The 23,496-nt window shown below is 41.0% G+C and overlaps 1 protein-coding gene across 2 annotated transcripts; it reads right to left on the bottom strand.

Moving 5' to 3' along the window:
* Positions 1 to 2,190: 2,190 nt before the first annotated feature.
* On the bottom strand, positions 2,191 to 22,893 carry hyi (hydroxypyruvate isomerase). Of its 2 annotated transcripts, XM_047375761.1 has the most exons (9): positions 22,005 to 22,893; positions 20,625 to 20,736; positions 10,920 to 11,034; positions 8,697 to 8,775; positions 7,225 to 7,274; positions 7,064 to 7,133; positions 5,859 to 5,962; positions 4,539 to 4,673; positions 2,191 to 4,465 (listed from the first exon to the last, which is right to left on the bottom strand). In XM_047375761.1, the coding sequence occupies exons 1-8, from the start codon at positions 22,201 to 22,203 to the stop codon at positions 4,560 to 4,562; spliced, it is 843 nt and encodes a 280-aa protein (XP_047231717.1). In that variant the 5' UTR covers positions 22,204 to 22,893; the 3' UTR covers positions 2,191 to 4,465; positions 4,539 to 4,559. The 2 variants fall into 2 exon arrangements, with proteins under 2 accessions (XP_047231717.1, XP_047231718.1); XM_047375762.1 differs by lacking the exon at positions 5,859 to 5,962 and having other exon boundaries at positions 22,005 to 22,891.
* Positions 22,894 to 23,496: the final 603 nt, after the last annotated feature.

The raw sequence follows: 23,496 nt of genomic DNA, 5'->3' as shown, positions 1-23,496 counted from the left end.
GATATTTAAAACAATTAACTGCTGGTCCCAGACCAGATTACCGATCCTTAGTCAGCTGCCTGATTACAGTCCTAGAGTGTGTATGTGCGGTCCTAGACAGTTTCACTGCAGAGGACAAAAACAAGACACCAGAATTTATGCAAAAAACTGGATTTTTCTTATTTATTGAAAGAAGTAACAGAGTATATCAATAAATTGTCAAAAATTACATCTTTCTCATCTAGGAGCTATGCCTAGGATCGGTTAACACTCTCTTCACAAATCAACAAGCTTATCTGCTTAAAAACGAAATCAGAGACACTGTCAAAAAATCAATTCAATTCAGTTTATTTATATAGCGCCAATTCACAACACATGTCATCTCAAGGCACTTCACAAAGTCAACTCAATCAAATCATACAGATTTCAAGTCAGGTACATACACTCACCAGCCACTTTATTAGGTACACCTTGCTAGTACCGGGTTGGACCCCCTTTTGCCTTCAGAACTGCCTTAATCCTTCGTGGCATAGATTCAACAGGTACTGGAAACATTCCTCAGAGTTTGGTCCATATTGACACAATAGCATCACACAGATGCTGCAGATTTGTCGGCTGCACATCCATGGTGTTAATCTCCCGTTCCACTACATCCCAAAGGTGCTCTATTGGATTGAGATCTGGTGACTGTGGAGGCCATTTGAGTCCAGTGAACTTATTGTCATGTTCAAGAAACCAGTCTGAGATGATTCGTGCTTTATGACATGGCACGTTATCCTGCTGGAAATAACCATCAGAAGATGGGTACACTGTGGTCATAAAGGGATGGACATGGTCAGCAACAATACTCAGGCAGGATGTGGCGTTGACACGATGCTCAATTGGTACTAAGGGGCCCAAAGTGTGCCAAGAAAATATCCCCCACACCATTACACCACCACCACCAGCCTGAACCGTTGATACAAGGCAGGATGGATCCATGCTTTCATGTTGCTGACGCCAAATTCTGACCCGACCATCCGAATGTCGCAGCAGAAATCGAGACTCATCAGACGACCAGGCAACGTTTTTCCAATCTTCTATTGTCCAATTTTGGGTGAGCCTGTGTGAATTGTAGCCTCAGTTTCCTGTTCTTAGCTGACAGGAATGGCACCCGGTGTGGGCTTCTGCTGCTGTAGCCCATCCGCCTCAAGGTTCGACATGTGCATTCAGAGATGCCCTTCTGCATGACTTGGTTGTAACGAATGGTTATTTGAGTTGCTGTTGCCTTTCTATCAGCTCGAACCAGTCTCGCCATTCTCCTCTGACCTCTGGCATCAACAAGGCATTTGCGCCCACAGAACTGCCGCTCACTGGATATTTTCTCTTTTTCAGACCATTCTCTGTAAACCCCTGAGATGGTAGAGCATGAAAATCCCAGTAGATCAGCAGTTTCTGAAATACTCAGACCAGCCCGTCTGGCACCAACAACCATGCCACTTTCAAAGTCACTTAAATCACCTTTCTTCCCCATTCTGATGCTCTGTTTGAACTGCAGCAGATCGTCTTGACCATGTCTACATGCCTAAATGCATTGAGTTGCTGCCATGTGATTGGCTGATTAGAAATTTGCGTTAACGAGCAGTTGGACAGGTGTGCCTAAAAAAGTGGCCGGTGAGTGTACATTCCAATTAATCCTAACTATCAAACGGTGCAGTCAGATTCAGTTATTTATTCACATTGGTTAAAAGTTTTTCGATCTAAGGAAACCCAGCAGATTGCATTGAGTCAGTCACTTGCATTATTCACTCCTCCTGGATGAGCATGTAGAGACAGTGGAGTGGAAAACTCCCTTTTAACAGGAAGAAACCTTCAGCAGAACCAGAACCAGGCTCAGTGTGGGTGACCATCTGCCACGACCGACTAGGGGCAGAGACAAAAAAGAACACAGAAATCTGTATTGTAAACACCAATGTTTCCGGTCTGCAGAGACGTACTATTAGATTTTGTTGCCGTTCCAGTGCAGCTGCAGCTTCCCGTAGCAGCTCTAGTAAAGAGTTGGACATGGTGATTTCCCGCTGTCTCTGAACACAATCTTCGTGCTCTTATTTTGTCTCGGGAGCAATGCACACCACTCCCTAATGTACAAGATGCGTACACTATTAGCAATTTCATTTATGAGTCAAAAAATGCAGCTATGACTTTAAAATGAAAAGGCTAGTTTGAATCCAGTTTGAATGATTTAGTTTTAATTTTATTTGTGTGTCAAAAAACACAGCTTCATTTTGAAAATGAAAAAGCATTTTATTAATACATTTTAATTTGAATATTGGAACATATTTGCTTCCATACACTGGAGACTGAAGATGTGGTGAGTGTGTTAATCAAACATATCATTGCCATTTTGTGGCAAGAATAGCATAGTATCTTAAACAGATTTATCTAAATCTTGTGACATAGAGAACATCTGAATTCTTATCAATGAAATGCAATTCTTCCATCTTTGCTCAGTAGGTCAACAATAAATGAAATTTCAATAAGAATGAAATAAAACACTTTCAACATTCCATTCCACCATTTTGAACATTTGATTACTAGAAAAATAAGACATTAGATGTACCGCGGTTAGATTCAAAGGAGTCAGCAATTTTCCCCATCTACACAACAAAGACTGGGATGTTTTCAAATCATTACAATCTGGAACCAGTTGTCAAATTGTGCCAACGGAACTAAACATTTCCATTTTCACCAGAAAATGTTGTGTTAACAGGGCCCTAATTCTTTATTAAATATATTAATCTACAATCAGGTCCATACATCTTTTAATAGATTTAAAATAAAAACAACCTTTAATTTGAGGGTAATTACATCCAAATCAGGTGAACAGTGTAGGAATTACAACCGTTTGAATGTGTGCTGCCCACTTTTCAGAGGGACCAAAAGTAATGGTACAATTGGCTGCTCAGCTGTTCCGTGGCCAGGTGTGTGCTCTTCCCTCATAATTTCATTCATAAGGAGCAGATGAAACGCCCAAAGTTAATTTCAATTGTTATATTAGTAATTTGGGTGCTGTTGCTGTTAATTCTCAATATGAGATCCAAAGAGCTATCACCGTCAGTGAAGCCAAGCGATCATTAGGCTGAAAAATCAAAACAAACCCATCAGAGAGATAGCGAAAATATTAGGTGTGGCCAAATCAACAGTTTGGAATATCATCAAAAAGAAAGAACACTGTGAGCTTAACAACACCACAACACCGGAGGACCACGAAAGACAAATATGGTGGATGAGCCAAGAATTCTTTCCCTGGTGAGGGAAAACCCCCCTTCACAAAAATAGGCCAGATTAAAGCACTCTCCAGGAGGAAGGTGTGTGTGTGTGTCAAAGTTAACAATCATGAGAAGACTTCATCAGAGAAAATACAGGGGATTCCCATGCATGGTGGTAAAGTCATGGCATGGGCTTTTATGGCTGCAAATGGAACTGCTTCCCTTGTATTGATGATGTGACTGTTGACAAAAGCAGCAGGTTGAATTCTAAAGTGATCCAGGCAATGTTATCTGCTCATATTCAGCCAAATGCCTCCAAACTCATTGGACGGCGCTTCACAGTGCAGATGAACAAGGACCCAAATCATACTGTGAAAGCCACAAAAGAGCTTTTTAAGGCAAAGAAGTGGAATTTTATTCAATGGCAAATTTCACTTGCTGAAAACAAAACTGAAGGGATAATGCCCCAAGAACACGCAGGAACTAAAGACATTTGCAGTAGAGGCCTGGAAGAGCATCACCAGGGATGAAACCCAGCGTCTGGTGACGTCTATGCTTTCTAGACTTCAGGCTGTGATTGACTACAAAGGATTTTCAACCAAGTATTGAAAAAGGGAACTTTGAATTATAATTTTTACTTTGTCCTATTACTTTTGGTCCCTTGAAAAGTTGGAGGCACATATTGAAACAGTTGTAATTCCGACACAGTTTACATGATTTGGATCCTTGCAAGTTAAAGCTGAAAGTCTGCAGCTTTTAAGTACATCTTGGTTGTTTCATTTCAAATATATTGTGGTTTATAGAGCCAGACAAATGAGACTTGAGTCGATGTCCCAATATATATGGACCTGACTGTATTTAGCACACAATCATTTAGATTAAAGCAAAATAATGAGGTTCTAGTAAACGTAAGCCGTCTCAAAATTAAGGCATGTTATCTCCACATGTAATAAAATAGACCTTTTACAATCGTATTAAATCCATTTGAATTTCCATCTTCTATAAAACGTTAAACTAGAATATGGTACAAAGGTTTCTTCATGATGCAGGGATTTGGGCAGTGGTTTTCATGTGGTGACAGAGAACACCTAAAGGTAAAATACAAGGCCACTTGACTTTCAGTGAAGTCAAAAGTCAATGATCAAAAGGTTGAGTAATGACAGCTTTGTGATCAGCTCAGCATGAAGGTTATTTGGCCCAGTACTGTTTGATCCAACCCAGACTCTTTTCTGTGGAGTCTGCAGGTAACAGAAACAATTATTCAGTTCACACCACTTTAATTACATTAACATTACTTAATAGAAGACTTACCTAATGGCTTGTATTCACAGCCTAGATATCCCTGATAACCAAGCTTTTCCAGTGTACTGAACAGGTAGCTGTAACTAAGTTCCCCATCGCTGTCAGGTTCATTTCTGCAAGGAACCTGCGCAATCTGAGCATGGCCTGAGCAACAAGACAGTTGTTCTTAGAGCACTGCTTACTGTGTATCATTTTCTCAGTGTAGGCATTCAATTATTTAAATAAATTTTCTCATCATTCTGCGTCACATAAAAACAAAGCTGTATTTCATAAATGTTTAATAACTGAGTAATTCTTAATCTTTTTGTCGTTTTTAAAATTTGAACACAGCACTCTGATACACCAATGATGTTTCTTTTGCAGTTATGTTGAGATTGTTTCTCATCTATTAGATTGCTTCTAAAATAGTTGAAAGAGGATGTACTTTCTATTTCCCACAGCTGTATATTCTGCTTTGATCATTATAATTTTAAGAAGAGATTTTAGTGTTTGCAGGTTGTCTTCACACCAGAAAAGTCACTTGGTCGCTAGTATGGTCCGGATCAAAAGCCGACTTTATTTTTTTCGTTTGGTGCAGTTTGCCTCCACATTGAGGATTGTTGCTCCCATGATTAAGGCAGAGCAGAGCACAGACCTGGAAATGGGGGGAAAACTCGTTTAATGTATCTCATGCCTTTTAAGTAACTTTGGCAACGTTTTTTCACTTTAACGTGCTGAAGACCTCTTTAAACCCCTCTTGTTCATTTTCTCTCTGAACATGCTGAACACGACCACATTCTTGTGTGTCTTTTCTAGTAGTTGGGCTATGTGTGTATCTGCCCAAATATCACGGAGGGACAGTATCTCCTAGTTGCTCCAGGTCCATCTACAGCTTATTGTTTGTAGCATCCATGCAGTAGTGACGATAGCAACACTCAAGGGTAATTTGTCCCATGATGCCCTGCTCATTAAGTCCAAAAATGCATGTGTTTCCTGTACTTGAGGCAGGCACTAGAATCAAACCGGACCAGAGTCCGTTTGGAAGCAAGCCCAGGGTGCATTCACACCTGCTTTAAACGGACCAGAGTTCGTTTCCCCCCTTGGTCTAGACCTTTTGTGCAGGTGTGAATACATTCAAGCGAACCCTGATCTGGACCAAAGAACTGGATGAGACCCACTTTTTGAGGTGGTCTTGGTCCGCATCCAAATAGATTCTGGTGCGGTTAATTTATGGTGTGAATATGAATCGAATGGCCCCAATGTGACCCAACTACAAAAAAAATACGTCTCTTTGGACTAAACAAGCCACTGTAGCCGGTAGCAAAAGTGAACATTTTACTAAAGTCATACCTGATCAGCCATCTGTTGCCTAGCGACGCTGCTGTCAGCATGTTGTGGGTCAGGGTACGCAGAGCACATCCTCTCCTTCGGCTTGCAGCACGCATTCATTGACGCTGTTCCAAAATTAGAAATAGAACGGCATGAAGTCTGCGTTGAATGTGCTGTTCTTGACCATCACAGTGATTTTGCAGCTGTAATAGCACAAATATGCAGAACAAATGCAGCACGCAGGACTTCCATGATAGTTTTCCTTCATTTCCAGGTCTGTGCTGTGCCATGTCTGTCCAATGGGAGCAACGATCATCACACGCATGGCTTTGTTTACAAGTTTTCTAAGTTTTGGTCCGGACCAAACAAGCAGACAAAAGAACATTGCTAGTGTGAATACACCCTAGGACCACCCCAACCAGTAGGTCTCGGTCTGGTTGTTTGGTACAGACCAGGGTTCGCTTGAGGGTATTCACACCTGTGCAAAAGATCCAAGGTTAAAAAACGACCACTGGTCCGTTTAAAGCGTACGAAACGTGGCAGATGTGAAAACAGCCTAAAAATCAAAAGTCCCACGTTCATAGGAGAGAATTTGAAAAAATAACGATTGTTGCTTGTAAGTTTTGAACTTTCGCAAAGAGTCACATTGTGTCTGGAACACTAAGATCTTACCCAGATGTCTGTCACTGAAAACTATACACTGTGTAATGTAACCCTTGAACTTACATAGGTATCAAGGTGTAGCTAATTTCTTCATTTTGAGACATAAAGATTTGACCTCCTTCCAGAGCCTCTGTTGTGTTCTTCAGCACACTGATAAGGTGTTTGATTTTGATTTCTTTTTCCACCATAGTTAGATGAGTTCATAACCTGAAGGATAACACTTCAAAAACATGCTGAGTATTGGCTCATATGTATATTGAGACATTTGGCTTGTTATGAAGATTGTACATACTATAAATACTAGAACATTTATGTCCTGTTCTGATTCTATAATCTTAAGGAAAGTCGGGATTTCAAAAACTAAACTGAGCTTCACCTTTCTTATCCAAACTTATGACGGACTGGAATGCACTTACAGTAACATATTTTAGTAATCAGTGGTGTCAACATTGATCAGTTAATACTCGTCCGATTATAGTACATGTTTTAACATTTAAACAGGATAAGCTTTGTTTTTGCATTTTGGGCCACAACACATATCACAGTTTATTCTTTTAACTCACCTATTATGGGGAAATATTTGTGCATGTTTTGTGTCAGGTTTCCATCCATTATTTGCCAGTGAAATATGTCCTGAAAGAGTGGATATAACTAGTCAGTAAACTGACAACTGTTTTTATTTCTATTTTTCCCCAAGCTAAGACAAAATTCCAAAGGCACCTACCATCTGTAGCTGGATGTTTTTCTTGCCAACCTTCTCCAGTATTGCTGCAGCTGCAGAACAGCCAACAAAACAAATAAATTATGCTCTCTAGATAAGAAGCTTCAGGCCACAACAAATGTCATATCTAATTCTAACGAACGTTGATATAATAAACATTGACAACAGTTCATAGTAAAAGTTTTAACTAACCAGGGGCCTCATGTACGAAAGAGTGTGCAGCTTTCATACTAAAGGTTTGGGTAGGGAGAAATTCTGAAACTTGTTTTGCACAAAAAAAAAATCAGATGTATGAATCTGTGCGTAGACATGTCACGTAGCCGTCATACATCCCAATTTGCGGTGGATTTGACATAGTTGCATGTGCTCTTGGTGCACTTGGGCTGAGCCATCGTGCCACTGCATTTGTACATTACAAATAAGTTGCACATATATTGAATACAATTTCTATTCATAAAAGCATTTTCCCTTAGAGATGGTGCCCTTATAGCAGTATGAGTGCAGTCCATTGCTCTGATTACATTCAGAAATCATCTCGCTGCAAATAAGAGCCACAATTTAGGGGAATGTTATATATCAGTGCAATATACGGAGGAGGCCGACCCATATGGCTAGCATGGCCAGGCTCAAGGATGATTGTTACATATTCGACCTGTCAGTCAGGTCCTTCTGAAAAGCTCCAGTTGAAAAGAACACAGGGTAGTAGGAACTGGAACGGGCACCGGCGATCCAGGTTTCCCTCTGTAACACTGAGGCCAGCTCCGTGCAGAGCTCCAAAATGACATGCTGGTACATGCATCACCATGTACCAGCAGGTCAGTACAATCTCTGAAAAAAACACTCCCTCAAACTTCTTCCATTGGCGATGTCCTACAGCTGAGCCAAAGTTGCCACCGTTCCAAAATAACGCGCAACTTTACGCAGCTATTGATGAGTGCTTGTCTCCAGCTTGTCTGCCTTAGGAATCATCAGACCTGACTTGTTAGGAATTAATCTGTGGATCATGCAACGTTCATTTTAGTATATGCCAAGTTGTGCGTAAAACATTGGGTTTTTGTGCTTAAAAATTTCCTTGTCCTTAAAAATTTAAGGCTACTTTCAAGAATAAAACATCTCCCTTAATCTATTTTGTTTAGAACATTATTCAGTGTGTTTTTCAAAAGGAATGAAAGGGTTTCCACATTGTAAAAAAGCAAACATTTTCTTAGAAAGAATGAGACCAATAGTGCACAAATTCTATTTGTTTTTTTCCTCTGTACAATTTATAATATAAAAATTGTTCTCATGCTCTACACATCAAACCATCACTCCAAATTTACTGTTTTCATACTCATCATTTTACTCTAAATGCTGATGCATTTTTTTAAGACAAGGGTAAAAGGTGTTTTGGAAGAGTGGACTGTCAACCACCTGACTGATAATTAGTGTTCACTATTGCTCAGTGACAAAACCGTCTCAGAGGTAACCAGTCTTACCCTGATGTGGGGAGTCCAGAAAATATCGGGGTTCTGTGATTCTCGTGTTGATTGGCTCAATCAATCCTGTGATTCCTTCCTGTTGGGCAAATTGTGATTAATACTGATAACTGTTGATCTCTCTCACTCACTGTCTCTCTCTTTTATATATATATATACACACAGTACAGACCAAACGTTTGGACACACCTTCTCATTCAAAGAGTTGTCTTTATTTTCATGACTATGAATATTGTAGCTTCACACTGAAGACATCAAAACTATAAATTAACACATGTGGAATTATATACTAAACAAAAAAGTGTGAAACAACTGAAAATATGTCTTATATTCTAGGTTCTTCAAAGTAGCCACCTTTTGCTTTGATCACTGCTACGCACACTCTTGGCATTCTGTTGAGCTTCAAGAGGTAGTCACCTGAAATGGCTTTCACTTCACAGGTGTGCCCTGTCAGGTTTAATAAGTGGGATTTCAAGCCTTATAAATGGGGTTGGGACCATCAGTTGTGTTGTGCAGGAGGTGGATACAGTACACAGCTGATAGTCCTACTGAATAGACTGTTAGAATTTGTATTATGGCAAGAAAAAAGCAGCTAAGTAAAGAAAAACAAGTGGCTATCATTACTTTAAGAAATGAAGGTCAGTCAGTCCGAACAATTGGGAAAACTTTGAAAGTGTCCCCAAGTGCAGTCGCAAAAACCATCAAGCGCTACAAAGAAACTGGCTCACATGAGAACCGCCCCAGGAAAGGAAGACCAAGAGTCACCTCTGCTGCGGACGATAAGTTCATCTGAGTCACCAGCCTCAGAAATCGCTGGTTAACAGCAGCTCAGATTAGAGAACAGGTCAATGCCACACAGAGTTCTAGCAGCAGACACATATCTAGAACAACTGTTAAGAGGACACTGTGTGAATCAGGCCTTCATGGTAAAATAGCTGCTAGGAAACCACTGCTGAGCACAGGCAACAAGCAGAAGAGACTTGTTTGGGCTAAAGTACACAAGGAATGGACATTAGACCAGTGGAAATCTGTGCTTTGGTCTGATGAGTCCAAGTTTGAGATCTTTGGTTCCAACCACCGTGTCTTTGTGCGGCGCAGAAGAGGTGAACGGATGGACTCTACAAGCCTGGTTCCCACTGTGAAGAATGAAGGAGGAGGTGTGATGGTGTGGGGGTGCTTTGATGGTGACACTGTTGGGGATTTATTCAAAATTGAAGGCATACTGAACCAGCATGGCTACCACAGCATCTTGCAGCGGCATGCTATTCCATCCGGTTTGCGTTTAGTTGGACCATCATTTATTTTTCAACAGGACAATGACCCCAAACACACCTCCAGGCTGTGTAAGGGCTATTTGACCAAGAAGGAGAGTGATGGGGTGCTGCGCCAGATAACCTGGCCTCCACAGTCACCGGACCTGAACCCAATCAAGATGGTTTGGGGTGAGCTGGACCGCAGAGCGAAGACAAAAGAGCCAACAAGTGCTAAGCATCTCTGGGAACTCATTCAAGACTGTTGGAAAACCATTTCAGGTGACTACTTCTTGAAGCTCATCAGCAGAATGCCAAGAGTGTGTGGAGCAGTAATCAAAGCAAAAGGTGGCTACTTTGAAGAACCTAGAATATAAGACATATTTTCAGTTGTTTCACCCTTTTTTGTTCAGTATATAATTCCACGTGTTAAGTCATAGTTTTGATGCCTTGAGTGTGAAGCTACAATATTCATAGTCATGAAAATAAAGAAAACTCTTTGAATGAGAAGGTGTGACTGTATATATATATATATATATATATAGTCAATGTATAAATGTATGCAAGGGGTCTGTTTTGTGCAAGTGCCACTTGTATGTAATACAGTGAAAGCACAATCCAGGCGGCTTGAGTTTGGAACAAAAATATGAAGCTGTGATCATATTTTAGGGGATTACTTAATCTAAAAACCTGTTATTAGGTCACTGTTGATTCAGAAAAAATGGTGTGCAATAATTTAAGGAAAATATTCCGTTCTGTTCTGTATATTGTTTTGAAGGCAATAGAGCATTCCCCATTAAAAGGGACAACACCAGACCACAAAACAAGCAGGAAATGAGTGCGGCTGTAGTAGAGAGTCCTCTCAAATACACATTTATTGGTGGAATTTAGGATTTGTGATCTTTTTTTAAACATAAAAAGAAGAGAACTTGATGTTATAGAAGTGAGGATTTCTGGTCGGTTGGACACCTACCTTGGAGAGGATATCAGCTGCATAGCTTAGGTTCTGCACAAAAACATCCTCCATCTCTCTGGAAACCGTTGCTCTGTGAGCATCCACTGGAATCCTCCCTGCCATTAAGTGAATTCTGTCAAGTTAACACAGAGCTTACTTTAATGCAATAAACCAGCAAACATAGAACAAAATGCTCAATTATGAAAATTCATATTCAAACACCCGTTTATAATTTTGCCAGGTTAATTTTCACCAATCCGCCATCTTCCAGCTCAACCGTAAAAACCAAAAACTCCAACTCTCCCACACTCTCGCGATAACACCTTCCCTCCAAGAGGAGGTTAACAATCTCCCTCTTTCTCTTTAAATAAAAATTAACATTAGATAAGAGGTTTACCATGGCAAAAAAAAAAACAGTCACCAAAAAAAATTTTATCAGAACATAGTAGCATTTTAAAAGCTACCACCAAATGAACGTTAAACAGTGTACATAACATCACAGTGTCTTTACACCCTCATCCAGTGCCTTAAGGAGCATAAGGGGGGAAGCACCTTTCTTAGTCAAACAATCAGCGAGTTGTGACTTTGCTTCTGACCAACACACCTATTTGATTTTGTTTTCTTGCATGGGTTCTTTAAAACTGCTTATTTCTAATCTTAGTCTCTTTTCTGTAACTTGTTTTGTCGACTTAAGTGCGTCAAACATTGAATGGTTATCAGTAACACAAGTGAGGGGAAGAAAGTTAAGATCTACTGCACCAGTAGTGAGCTCAGAGTAAAGCGTAGCTAAGAACATTGCATTGTCAATACCATCTGACATGGCAAGGGTTTCTCCAGCCAATGTGCTTCTTATCACATGTCTGATTTTCTTAGATTGGCAAAACAGAGAGGAGAATCTTCCTGTGTTTTTTTTCCATTAGGACAATTAAAGCCCCTCCCTGTGTACCTCTGTCTGGAAGATTGCCCAGTGAAGCATCACTGAAGATAACTAATCCCAAGTTATTACTGTTGCCCAAATGTTGAAACTTAAGAGTGACTGTCTCCGGTTTGTGTTGGTGAATCACTTTGTTCACATCATGTATGGACTGAACAGTAGCATTCTTAATGCTGGATGCCAGGCTACATGTGTCGAACATAATATCTGGTCTAGTCTGTTTTGCAACCCATAAGATCTGTCCTATTTTGGACCTTAGATGTTCTCTCTGTGTGTCATTTAGTGGGTTATCTCGCTGTATAGCTCGTGATGCTTGTAAATGAACTGTTTGCAGGTTGTCAATGTAACTATGCTGATGCACCTGCACCACATCGCCCAAAGTAGCAATGTGCATCCCCACGTAAGAAAAACTCTCATGCTCTTCACGTCCCACATGAAAAGCAGACTTGAGTACAGGGAAAACATTAGTTACAAAGTGGTTTGAACCTGCCCAAAGAAAATCATCCACATGGCATATGCCAGTACTCCTGTCACTTTAGACTGCTCATTCTGCCAATAAAACACTGCAGGATCAACTTTTGACATTTTACCACCAGTGTTCAGCATAAGTTCTTTGACCTTGTACCAGTAGAGGAAAGCATCCGCAAGTCCATACACACATTTCTTTGGTTTTCACAAAGCATTATCCACGCCCGCTTCAGGTGGGGGACGAATGTAAATGTCTTTCGAGAGTTCCATACCCTGCAAAAAGGCAGACTTAATATCCATAAAATTAACTTTCTAGTTGTTCTGACAGATCACAGCCATCAGCAGCCTGAGTGACTCTGATGCACATGTGGGAGAATCTTTCTGCAACTCTTGAATATTGACTTCTTCAAAACCTCTCGCCACAAGGTGGGCTTTGGAAATGATACCCTTTGAAGTTTCTTTCAACGTACAGACCCATCTAGTTGAAACACATTTTTGACCTTTGACTGTGACCTCTTCGTAGACATTGTTATTTTTCCAGTTTTCAATCTCTTGCTGTTTAGCAGCATCAAACGAGATGTCATTGGCAATGAATACATCAGCATCTGTATTTTCACATTCAGTGTGAAGGTTATCAACCTGTGACATGTCTAATGCTTGTTTTTGTCCCTCACTGCCATCTGGGTCAGTATGCTGTACATTGTACCAGTTTTTGTATTGCCCCTTGGGTTTCCCTGCTCTACCTAAGACTCTGGCAGTGTGCTGAGTACCATCATCTCTGTTAGTAAATGTGACTGTCTGACCTGTTCTCAGTTTAATGTATGTAGAATCTTGAATATTAGTTACATCACCCTCTGTTTCAGTGTTTGTTTCATTAGTCTGTCTGACATTTCTTTCATCTTGCTCTGTGCTCTCAGTGATTTGTTCTTCTCTATTAACACTCATTTCATCATCTGAACTCTCTGACACATCAGTATGAACCATGTCATCATTTTCTCTATCATTTTCAGTAACACTAGGCAGTAGTGGTTTATCCTTCCTTTGTACGTTCACTTTATTTAGCCTGGACTGATGTACTCGGACAAGAATCCCCCCATGTCTTATGAACACTACAGCTCCATTCTGACCAATAACTACACCAGGGCCCTTCCATTCTGTACTATCTACTCGCTTATAGTACACTTTGTCACCAGTCTCATACTTTTCATCTGTAGGCCTTAACTGTTTGCACAATGCTCTTATTCTTTCTGAGCATTCCACCTCTGTGAAGGCTCTCCTGGAAGCATGTAGTGCTGCTAAGTGCTGTCCTACTCTAGTACTCATAGAAGTACCCTCTAGAGCAGGTAGTTTATCAGTCAAAGCCGAAGGGAGATTAGGAATGTGACCAAACACAAGCTGATATGGGCTATAACCATGCAAAGAGTTTGTTGATTAAAATATGTTTGACTTTGAGTTGACTTATTTTTGTTAATAAATTCTTGTATTTTAAGAAATTGTGTGAATTCATTCCGTGTGTGTGCAGAGTTTTTACTGTTCAATAATGTCAGAGCCCGTCTCACACCTTTTTATTTTGTTCTAATACCATCGCCTTACTGGGATGGTATTCACAGGATAACCTTTAACAGACCAAAATATTATATGATAAAATATTAATATTAAATATTAAATAATATTCTCAGATTCATAATCCTAACAGCAGTTTGCCAACCATGCCCATTTTCCCTTTTCACCTTCAGGAGGATCTCAGTCAGTGTCATGTTGTGTCTCTCAAGCAGTCCATTGCTCAAGGGACTGTATCCCGCTGTAGTCTTTGTCTCAGTGTTAAAGTTTTCTGCCATGTCTCTAATTTCCTCATTGTTGAACTCTCCACCGTTGTCTGTGTAGATCCGTTTGGGAGCACCGTGTACACTTATCCATGAGTGGAGGAACGAGTTGACGATCTCAGAGGGTTTCTTGGTCCTCACAATGTTTCCAGCGCTGAAGCGTGTGAAATGATCGATGATGTGCAGATACCATACGCCTGGTTCCAACTCTTGTAAATCCATTGCCACCGTCTCATTGTATTCTGAGGCTAAGGGCCAACCAACAGCAGGCCTGGACTTGGTCCTGCTGTATCTCTGACATATCTCACAGTCCTGAATAATCTTCTGTAAAACGACTGAACAGTCTTTCAGTATTTCCAGAGCTGTGAATGAGCCTCTGCAGATGATCTGCCGAGGCGTGGCCAAACTGCTTATGCAGCTTCAGGAGAACTTTTTGCTTCTCTTTTATAGACATCCCTGCTGTGACGACAAGGGCTTCGCTTTCATTGCTACTCATTTTTGTAGTTTCATCTCTAATGTCCACACAATAGTGTCTTGAACTAGTGAACTCAAGAGGAATGTTTTGTTTAGTTCCAGCTCTCTATTTAGAGACATTTTGCTCACCAATAATGGAATATCTACAGAAACTACTTCTGTCTCAATATGACACTTTGTTTGTCAGAGCTTGGCAGTAAGTTTTACTTTTCTGTTGGAGTGTACCACCTGACCATCTCCAAATCTGAAAGGTCTGCAGCTTGGATATTCTGTTTGCAGCAGTTTATCGATTTGGCTTTGACTCAGGTCTTTTATGTAACTATCCAGCCACTTTTCACCACAAACAGTACGTGTGCAGGCAGTGTCAATGATAGTTGATCCAAGTGATTCAGTCAGAAAGATCTCAGAGTCCATCATTACTTTAGTAAACAACATAATGTTGCATTCCTCTACATTTTCTGTCAGCTTCACTTCATTTCTTCGATGAGGACAGTCTTTAGCCCAAGGGTAGGTGCTCTGACAAATGGCGAATTTTATTCGTTTACCATATTTATCAAGTGGATTTGTACCTTGCTTTGGCTGCCGCTGTCCGCTCTGTGACAAGCAACTGCTCCATCTGAATTTTCCTGGTCGTCTTTGCTCTGCAAATAAAATGGCATCTTGTGTCTCGCTGCTGTTGCTAGGTGTGCTGGTTTTTCCTCCGAAAATCCGCTTTAATCCAGACTTCATAGACACAAAAGTCAAATCTGTGCATGCTGTGAGAACAAGCTGCCTATTCTCCTCAAGACAAGCCGTGTCCAAGAGTGTAAACACCAGCACAGCATCAGGCAGGGTCATATTGTACTTCTAGATACGGTTGTATCGTTGTTCAAAGTCTATTATGTAGTCCCCAATTGACATTGTGTTGTCTTTGGATGTCGAGTCAAAATTGGAGTATGCTTCATAAGCGCGGTCTTTTTCTTCTCTTAGGAATACTGCGTCCAATTTGGTAAGCAAGGTTTCCATACCGTTTGTTCAGATCTTCCGCGGATATTTCCAAAGCAGTCACTCTGGCTCTCCCTTCGAGCCCCAGCACCACTGCTAGAGCCTGATTTTTCGGATCCAAGTCCGCAACAAGCTTCCAAATACTAACTTCAGTTTTTCCAGCACTTGTATGGCCTGGTCTCGTCAAACTTCGGTGGTACTCTGTAATTGGTTACCATCCTCTGCTACCATGAAAATTCATAAACACCACGTTTATAATTTTGCCAGGTTTATTTTCACCAATCCGCCTTCTTCCAGCTCAACCGTGAAAACCAAAAACTCCAACTCTCCCAGACTCTCACGATAACACCTTCCCTCCAAGAGGAGGTTAACAAATTAGACTCGGCATTAAGTAATAATTATTTTTCTATTGATTTAAATGATCTACGGGACAGGAAGAAAACAATTCTAAGTCGGAGTGAGACAAATATCTTCTACAATTGGCCATTAGAGATTTAATAATTTCGTTAGCTGTCAACAAAGTTCTATCACCAGCAAACAGCTTGAAATGGAGAACTGTTAAGACTTGATTCTTAGGTGCCAAAACCTTCACCAAAAAATGTATCACTCTACTTTCATTTTTCATCATGCTAAATGGGAAATTTGTAGAAGCACTGAAATGCAAGCCAGAAATTATTTTTCAATAACTTTTCGGGCTAGTTGTTTAAATGCCTTTCTTTTCCACTAGAGGCATTTTTATTTTTGTTTAGTCCTGAAGGCAAGAGATTAAACTTTTTTTCAAGGCACATTTTCTGTGGTTGGTTTTTTTAAACTTTATTCTGCCACCTGGGGCACTGAAGTTAACCCCCTAGGCTTGACTTACAGCTGGACAAAGTACAAGAATGGTCAAGTGTTCAAAGTCAATTTAAACAAATGAACTTTGAATCAAGGATTACTAAACATGGCTAGTAATGGCAGCACTGTGGCACACTAGTTGGTACTGTTGGCTTACAGCAAAAAGTTCCTTTGGTTTCAATCCTGTCTTGGGATCTTTCTGCATGCAGATTTCCTGTTCTCTCCAGGCATGCATGGATTTTCTCTGGGCATGTCTACTTTTTCCCACAGTCCAAAAACAGTTATTTGGTCAATCTATAAATGCCCTTACGTACCAGTGTGTCAATGCATCTTTGTCCTGTGTGTCTATGTGTTGCCCTGTGAAAGACCAGTGGCCTTTCCAGCGTGTACCCTGCCTCTCGTCCAATGAATGCTGGAGTTCGGGACCAACACCCCTGCAACCCTCTAAGGATAAGTGGGTATAGTGGTGTGAAAAAGTGTTTGTCCCCTTCCTGATTTCTTCTTTTTTGCATGTTTGTCACACGTGTTTCAGATCATCAAACAAATGTAAATATTAGTCAAAGACAATACAAGTAAACACAAAACGCAGATATTAAATTAAAGTTTTTATCATTAAGGAGAAAACAAAATCTAAATCTGCATGGCCCTGTGTGAAAAAGTGATTGCCCCTCCTGTTAAAATATAAATGTGATTCATCACATCTGAGTTCACTTTCTCTAGCCACACCCAGGCCTGATTACAGCCACACCTGTTCTCAATCAAGAAATCACTTAAATAGGACCTGCCTGACAAAGTGAAGTAGACCAAAAGATCCTCCAAAGCTAAATAGGATGCCGAGATCCAAAAAAATACAGGAAGAAATGGGAAAGAAAGTAGTTGAGATCTATCAGTCTAGAAAAGGTTCTAAAGCCATTTCTAAAGCTTTGGGACTCCAGCGAACCACAGTGAGAACCATTATCCACATATGGCGAAAACATGGAACAGTAGTGAACCTTCCCAGGAGCAGCCGGTGGACCAAAATTACCCCAAGAGCACAGCAATGACTCATCCAAGACCCCACAACAACATCCAAAGAACTGCAGGCCTCACTTGCCTCATTTAAGATTAGAGGTCATGTCTCCACCATAGGAAAGAGACTGGGCAAAAATGGTCGGCATGGTAGAGCTCCTTGGTAAAAACCACTGCTGAGCAAATAGAACATTAAGGCTTGTCACAATTTTTCCAGAAAACATCTTGATGTTCCCAAGACTTCTGGTAAAATATTCTGTGGACTGACAAGACAGAAGCAGAAGTTTTTGGAAGGTGTATGTCACATTACATCTGGACTAAAAGTATTCGTTCGTTCGTTCATTCGTTCGTCGTCTTCCGCTTATCCAGGACCGGGTCGCGGGGGCAGCAGACTCAGCAGAGACGCCCAGACGTCCCTCTCTCCAGACACCTCCTCCAGCTCCTCCAGGGGGAGCCCAAGGCGTTCCCAGGCCAGCCGAGAGACATAGTCCCTCCAGCGTGTCCTGGGCCGTCCCCTGGGCCTCCTCCCGGTGGGACGTGCCTGGAACACCTCCCGAGGAAGGCGTCCAGGAGGCATCCGGTATAGATGCCCGAGCCACCTCAACTGGCTCCTCTCGATGTGGAGGAGCAGCGGCTCTACTCCGAGCTCCTCCCGGATGGCCGAGCTCCTCACCCTATCTCTAAGGGAGTGCCCGGCCACCCTACGGAGGAAGCTCATTTCAGCCGCTTGTATCCGTGATCTCGTTCTTTCGGTCATGACCCAAAGTTCATGGCCATAGGTGAGGGTAGGAACGTAGACCGACCAGTAAATTGAGAGCTTTGCTTTTCGGCTCAGCTCTCTCTTCACCACAATGGACCGGCACAGCGCCCCCATTACTGTGGCAGCCGCACCGATCCGTCTGTCGATCTCCCGCTCCATTCTTCCCTCACTTGTGAACAAGACCCCGAGATACTTAAACTCCTCCACTTGAGGCAGGAACTCCCCTCCAACCTGAAGAGGACAAGCCACCCTTTTCCGGTCGAGTACCATGGCCTCGGACTTGGAGGAGCTGATCCTCATCCCAGCCGCTTCACACTCGGCTGCGAACCACCACAATGCATGCTGTAGGTCTTGGCTAGAGGGGGCCAGCAGGACCACGTCATCCGCAAAAAGAAGAGACGAAATCCACTGGTCCCCAAACCAGACCCCCTCCGGCCCTTGGCTGCGTCTAGAAATCCTGTCCATAAAAGTTATGAACAGGACCGGCGACAAAGGGCAGCCCTGCCGGAGTCCAACATGCACTGGGAACAGGTCCGACTTAGTGCCGGCAAGGCGGACCAAACTCCTGCTCCGCTCGTACAGGGACCGGATGGCCCCTAATAAAGGGCCCCCGATTCCATACTCCTGGAGCACCCCCCACAGGGCATCACAAGGGACACAGTCGAATGCCTTCTCCAGGTCCACAAAACACATGTGAACCGGTTGGGCAAACTCCCATGAACCCTCGAGCACCCTGTAGAGGGTATAGAGCTGGTCCAGTGTTCCACGGACTAAAAGTAATATTATTCCAACAGTACAATATGGTGGTGGTAGTGTGGTGGTCTGGGGCTGTTTTGCTGCTTCAGGACCTGGAAGACTTGCTGTGATAAATGGAACCATGGATTCTGCTGCCTAACAAATCATCCTGAAGGAGAATGTCCGGTCATCTGTTTGTAACCTCAAGCTGAAACAAACTTGGGTTTTGCAGCAGGACAGTAATCCAAAACATACTAGCAAGTCTGCCTCTGAATAACTGAAAAACAAAATGAAGACTTTGGACTGGCCTAGTCAAAATCCTGACCTGAATTCTAATAAGATGCTGTGGCGTAACCTTAAAAAGTCCGTTCATGCTTGAAAACCCTCCAATGTGGCTGGATTACAGCAATTCTGCAAAACTGAGTGGGCCACAATTCCTCTCCAGCGATGGAAAAGACTCATTGCAACTTATCACATACGCTTGATTGCATTTGTTGCAAAAAAAAAAAAAAGAAATCAGGAAGGGGGAAACACTTTTTCACACCATGTTATGATGTTACTACCATGTCTTACATTTGGTTTGGGATGTATAGAAAGAACAGGAGTGGGTCACTGAAACTAAATTCGTTGCATTTAAATAATTTATGTAGTAATGTCGGACTTATTGGTGCAGTCATTTTCTGTCCAAACAAAGTTGTAATGCATGTATGAACGGGATTCACCTATTATTGTGCTAACAAGTATCTTATTTTAAACAAAAATGTGGTGTGGCAGTGGCCTTGTACCTGTTGTCAAACATACCCATCCTTTCATACCTCATAAACCTAAAAGAAATCTGTAAAAAATGACCCTAATGAAGACCATTATGGAGAACCCTGAGCATCCTCTTCATGAGACTCTCCTACAACAACAGAGTGTCTTCAGTCAGATCTGCTCTAAGACAGAGCGCTACATCATCTACAGCAGCTCTTTGAAGAAACCAGTATAATAGGAGCTAAAACAACATTTTATTCCCCTTTGGGATTAATAAAGTATCTATAAACTGAGTTGAATTGACTAATAAAGCTATTTTGCTAAAATAGGATGAACAAAACTCCCAAACACTGGATGTGCACTTCTGGCAGATTAGTACATCTAAGGATCTACAATTGGTCTACAAATTATTTTAAATAGGCTGAATACAGATGCATCATACCTTAGATTTAAGTCTTTTTCTTCTACTGTACAATTAAATTCTAATTTTTGTTGGTCAACCTCATAAAATCTAAATGAAACACCTGGAGGTTTGTGGTTTTACTCTGACAAAATGCAAGAGAGGCAGGGTATTATAGACAGACTTAGGGTCTCCTTTCGGATTCCTAAAACCTACACATCTACTGCCATGACCATCCTGATCATGGACATTACTTCATGGTGCAAAGTCCCTGGATAGACGATCTCTGCAGTAATCAAAGCAGCACAGCCATGTAACACATCAGCTGTGCCACATTTCCACAATTCATCAAATATCAAAAAGATTTTTTTTTTACTTTTGTAATTGTCATTGGGTTGTCATACTGATGACACTGAAAACTATTTAGGTCTCAAACACTTTTATTATTAGTAGAAGTATTAGAAATAGTATTATTGTGTGTCAGTGGCTTGCAACACGAAATATTACAAAATAGCACAAAAAGTAATTTTTAGGAAGAGTGTTCTCTGACCTCTTGCAGTTCAGGGCTTTGGCATACTTCAGAGTAAGATCCAGACCCTGTCTAAACTCCAGCTCTCTCCCAGGAACTGCTCCCAAACCGAGATCACCTGCCTTGACATCTCCTGCAACATAGCCATATAATTCAGTTCAATTCAGTCGACTTATATAGCGGCGTTTCACAATAAATGTGTCTTATATGGAGAGCCGTTTCATTCAAAATTAAATAAATACTGCTATTGAGAAATTATTAATGAATATTCCATGAAATAAAACAAAATAATTATGTTGAAAGAGATTTTCATCTTATTTCAAGATTTATTTAATTTACTTAAAGATTTATTTAATTTACTGAAAGATTTATTTATCTATTTAATTCATAATGCAGTTTTATTTTGTGACAGTTTTATTTTATAAAGCTACTTTACGTATTTCAGTGACTTACTTTTTAACCCCGTTTTTCATTTTAAGCTCTTTTTATTTCATGTTCTTATATTCAAATGAGGGGGCGGGGTTTTATCTGCTGGGTGGCGCTGGGACAGCAGGGCCGAGCTCAATTCGTAGCTGTGGCCGGCAGAAGCATGCCGCTGCCTGCCAGAAGACAGCATGCAGGGGAACCAGGGGATTCTGCGAGGATACCAGAAGGTGCCAGACCGTATGTAGCGATTGCCGCTGTTTTTGTGGAAACCAATGCTGATTATCGGCAAGCGGGATGTCATTATTGTTATAGTCTGTTACTTTTAAACTATGATGTCTTTATTGGTTTTTATTTAATAAACAGCGTTAGACCCATAGGTGGCTGTATTTACTTGAGATGGGAAATAAATAGCACTATGTGTGTGCATGACGTGCTGAAAGGATGACGAAGACTTATTGCACAAACAGCTTCCACAAAAACAGCGGCAACCGCCGTGGAAGGCTTCTACGGCGGGTCTGGCAACTTCTGGTATCCTCGCAGAATCCCCTGGTTCCCCTGCATGCTGTCTTCTTGAATAAGATGAAAAACGGGGTTAAAAAGTAAAAGTCACTGAAATACGCAAAATAGCTTTATAAAATAAAAGTGTCACAAAATGCATTATGAAATAAATAAATAAATCTTTAAGTAAATTAAATAAATCCTGAAATGAATAAAATAAAATAAGATGAACATTTCTTTTAACATAATTATTTTGTTTTATTTAATGGGGATATGTATTTATTTCATGGAATATTTATTAATAATTTATCAATAGCAGTATTTATGTATTTATTTAATTTTGAATGAAACGGCTCTCCATAGCCTCATGGCATCTGGCAAGAAATGAAATATACAACATCAAGGCCACCATGTCTCTGCTGCCGTCCGCATTTAACTCGGTGCTGAAGCCATGGTGCTGTATGGAGCCTGTGCTACCTGGAGGGGTGTTGATGAGGACGACCTCCACTCGTGTTGCCTCCTTAGCTTTCTGGAGTTCCGACAGGTCCGAGTCGTAGAGCCAGGCTGCTTCGACGGCATCAAACCCGGCAGAAGCAGCCGCATATATTCTCTTGCTGAAATCTGGAAGCTCAGTAAACAGCCAGGAAATATTCGCACAAAACTTCAACGCAGGCATGTTTCTAACCAGATTGAGCCAATGACCCTGCGATCAAGCTACACTATTCCTTACTATCAACAAACGAGAGTAAGCGTCCGGATCGTACGTCAACGTCATCGCCATACTGTGAATGGCCTTTTCGAGACAATGACTGTTCACGCCACTTCAAGGGCTTTAAGTGGGGGTGCTATGTGTGATCTGTGGTGATAATGTCAGGTCTTAATAGCGCAAAGCTCCCCTGTTTCACATTGGATAGCAGTCCTGGTTTCTCAAGCAAACGTGCCACTCACAATATGGCGGACGCGCTAGGTTTTTTTTTAGGGGCGTTTAAATCTTTAGTGCTGTAGATCGGAACTGTTCTGAGACCTGTAACCAGTTTTCACAGATTTTACTGCCACCTACAACCCAGGCATATTAACACAACAAAATTAATTCACGTTAATTATTTGTTATCGAAACATTCTGAATTAAATTCACAGTCCCAACATATTCACATTATTATGAAATAAAATCAATGTGGGTACTGATGTCATATATAATCAAGTAAGAACTTTGCAATATTTGTTCTTTTTATTTCTTGCTGCTGTAGTTTTCAGAAAGCAAAATGAGTCTTTGTAACCATGGGCCTAGATGGCACTGTTGTATAGGAAGAAACGTGCCATCAGAAACTGAATTTGAATTGCTCTGACTGAATCTGTATTTGTGTAATTTGAAATAAATGAATGAAACTGAATATAATGGTTTAAAACTGAATTAGTTTGCTTTGAAAATTGATTTGCTTTGTATTGAAAATTCACTTTTATTACTTTCACTTTCAGGTCTGAAATTCAATTTCAGTTCCAAAATTCAGTTTTTTGTGTCACACATCTGGGTTCCGGAAGCCACAGATTAATCAAACACAGATTTAATGATTCACGGATGTCGTTCACTATTGCAGTGTCCAGATTAAGGTCTGCATTCTTTTGAAGGATGCATTTGTAGGCCGATATTGTCCTGGATGAGGCGACGAATGCTGTCCAATCTCCAAGGTTTCAACAAATGCGTCCTTCTTTTCCCCAGATTTGAAGGATGGGTCAGTAATAGTTTTGAAAGCTGTAATTAGTGCATCTCCTTCCATTATCAAGTATATTATCAAGTGTACAGTTTTACAAGTCAAGTTTATTTATATAGCGCTTTTCAGCAACAAGGCACTCAAAGCGCTGTACATGAGGAAAAACATTACAATGATACAGAAAATCAAACACAGAAAAACAAATCAAATGACACTAATAATGCTTGGGAGTTTACTGGTAAGAGCTGGTTCTAATCCAA

Source organism: Girardinichthys multiradiatus, chromosome 9, assembly GCF_021462225.1.
Source record: "Girardinichthys multiradiatus isolate DD_20200921_A chromosome 9, DD_fGirMul_XY1, whole genome shotgun sequence".
NCBI classification, from domain to species: Eukaryota; Metazoa; Chordata; class Actinopteri; order Cyprinodontiformes; family Goodeidae; genus Girardinichthys; species Girardinichthys multiradiatus.
Note: the sequence above shows the minus strand (reverse complement) of the source record. Positions and strands in the feature narration are given on the sequence as shown.

Coding starts and splice junctions, on each gene's coding strand:
- hyi (XM_047375761.1), bottom strand. CDS start 22,203: ATGCCTGCGTTGAAGTTTTGTGCGAATATTTCCTGGCTGTTTACTGAG. Junction 11,035..20,624: donor AAAGCCCTGAACTGCAAGAG/GTCAGAGAACAC, acceptor TTAACTTGACAG/AATTCACTTAATGGCAGGGA. Junction 7,275..8,696: donor TCTGGACTCCCCACATCAGG/GTAAGACTGGTT, acceptor GCTGTTCTGCAG/CTGCAGCAATACTGGAGAAG.